Source organism: Penaeus vannamei, chromosome 28 (genome assembly GCF_042767895.1).
Source record: "Penaeus vannamei isolate JL-2024 chromosome 28, ASM4276789v1, whole genome shotgun sequence".
NCBI lineage: Eukaryota > Metazoa > Arthropoda > Malacostraca > Decapoda > Penaeidae > Penaeus > Penaeus vannamei.
In genome coordinates, this window is record NC_091576.1 from 28,544,480 (window position 1) to 28,546,979 (window position 2,500).

General features: G+C 37.0%; 1 protein-coding gene across 1 annotated transcript in view; it reads left to right on the forward strand.

Annotated features, from left to right (window-relative positions):
• Positions 1–2,500, forward strand: part of LOC113830580 (uncharacterized) — a 14,031-nt gene that overhangs the window by 11,271 nt on the left and 260 nt on the right. The window contains exon 6 of the mRNA XM_070141979.1: positions 148–2,500. This exon is cut by the window's right edge and continues 260 nt beyond it. Within this exon, the coding sequence (XP_069998080.1) occupies positions 148–772 (625 nt within the window). The 3' untranslated portion in view covers positions 773–2,500. The remainder of the gene's footprint in view (positions 1–147) is intronic.

Below are 2,500 nucleotides of genomic sequence, written 5' to 3' on the forward strand. Positions count from 1 at the left end.
CTAATACAACTTTTTAAAAATTTGAAATGCGACACTGTCTCTTGAAATATAGTGTGTAATGATGTCAGTATGTTTGGATTAATAATTGAAGAGGTCATTTTAGTTATAGTGCTTTGATTTAAAATAAAATGTAAATTTTCTTTCCAGAACACAACCCAGCATGGAGGTGGTACTATGGAGACCTCCCGGTGACGTTATAAGAAATATCATATCAACAAATGTTGGTCTAGAAGATAAGAATGGAGAATCCAACACATCAGAACCTGTTTCTACTTCTGCCTCTGCCTCCACCTCCTCTTCTTCTCCTGCTGCTGCTGCTGCCGCTGCTGCTGCTCCTCCGGACTCTGCGCAGAGGGGTGAAACCTCCGCCAGCAGCTCCCCAGACTCTGGGATCTCAGTGTCATCCCCACCTCCATCCCTGTCCTTCCTGGGCCAGCAATCTTCTCGTGTTTCACCATTCAGTGCAGGTTCAGTATCAGCTGAGGCTGGCGATGACTTACTCTCCCTGCCTTCCACATCGTCCGGCTCACGGGGAGGAGGATATTTACCCCCTTTGCGGAGACCGGCAAGCCCCCTGCCTGATCCTATGGCGGATGATGATTTTTCTGAGCGTATGGAGTTCAACAATAATAATGGCAATGCACCCAATTTCATGTGGTTAGAGGAGAACAACAACAGTGCGTTGATTGACCTAAATGCAGTTGAACCACAGAGAGCTCCCCTGCTGGATGACCTACCTGATTTGCCGGACTCAGATGACATGGATTTATAACACTGAGGAGAGGGGAGGATGTGTGCTTATCAGTGTGCGTTAAGAGATGAAACTTTCATGCCTCCTTCCCGTGGTTTCCTGTGTAGTGTGTATGTGAAATGACATGCTGGGTACCTGCTGGTAGCAAAGATTAAAAGTACAAAGTGCTTGACTTTGCGTATTGCATGTAAGAAATTTATGCAGGAATATATTATAGTACTTCAGTAGTGAGATGAACATTTTTATGTCTCTCAGATAAGGTACCCATAGAACCAGAAACAAATCATCTAGCTCTGCTGTACAGTCTTGTGAGATATAAAGAGACAACATATGGTTTCAAGCATTCATTGATCATAACATATTTCATTCATGATTGGATGTCCCATAATCCTCTGACATACTGCATTCTATTCCAAAGGAGGTTATGCGAGTTCCAACTGTCTATGATCTGCTTGATAAGTTATAGAATTTTTGAAGATTTTGTTTTCTGTGCAGTAATTAAAAAATTTCTAGTCTTGGAACACTGTCAATCTCATTCACATTTGATGAAACCCTGATTGTTGCTTGTTAAGAAGTTCAGAAATGTGTTTTAAGATTTAAGCACTTACCTGCAGGAAATGCTATAGGAAATTTCATTTAGCTAGATGGACACATGGATGATTAATTTTTGTTATGATTTATTGATTTTTAAATGTTCTCTCAATTTCTGCAGTTAGTTTAAAGATACAGGGAAAGTTGGAGTGAATTTCACAATTGCATAGCAAGGTGTTCCATATGATTGTCTTTATCTTGTCTTGATAATGAGAAAATATTGTCACCTATACCTGATATAATTAGGTATATTGCACCATTATGTTTTTAATGAGTGTAGGATCCTCATCTCTATAGTTAAGTTTACGATTGCTTGTTCTCTCAACATGGGCAGCTCTATCTCCCTGTGGTCATATAGTAACTGATGTATTTTTTGCAATATGCAGAACTGTTCAGTGTAATTGTCCTCAATATATTATCATCTTGGTTATTCAAATTACATATTGTCATGCTGATTATGTTAGATTATTATACTCCTATTTCTATAGATTCTCAACCACCTTCAATTGAAGAGAAAGCATCACTTTGGAAAATAAAATAAAACTGTAACAATTTATTTTGTTTGGTTGTGATATATATAATCTGTTTGACTATTGGGTGACATTGCTGCCTAGATCTGGGAAAAGAGCCAGAAGTTTTATCGTTTATTGAAAGGAATAGGTTTGCACTGAAGGAAATCAGATTATTAGGATTTTACTTAGATCATGGATTATTTTTATTTTTTATAGCCAAAAATAAGCCTGATTGATTTCCTTAAAAGAAAAATTCTATATTGTTGCAAGAATAAATTCTTGACACACAAGTAAGAGCCAAGCTAGCTACAGTAGCTACTAGGATTTGCTACACAGGACTTTGTTTTAAGAAAAGTAGTATGTATACAGTCATTTGATCAAGGAAATGAATCTTGAATTTTTATCTTTGGCAGTTAGGTGAATGGTGAATGAATCTAGTTGAGTAATAGTAAAGGGAATATTCTATGTATAAAAAAGACAAAGTCAGAGTACTAATTGTATGATTTCTTTCAAGTGATTCATTCTGTAGAAATAAGCTGAAGCATTGATGCAAGATCTGTGATATTTTGAAGAATGACTGTATGCATATATTTTATATTTTTGTTCTGATTTTGCACTCTTTAGTATTTTGAACTACTAATGCCTA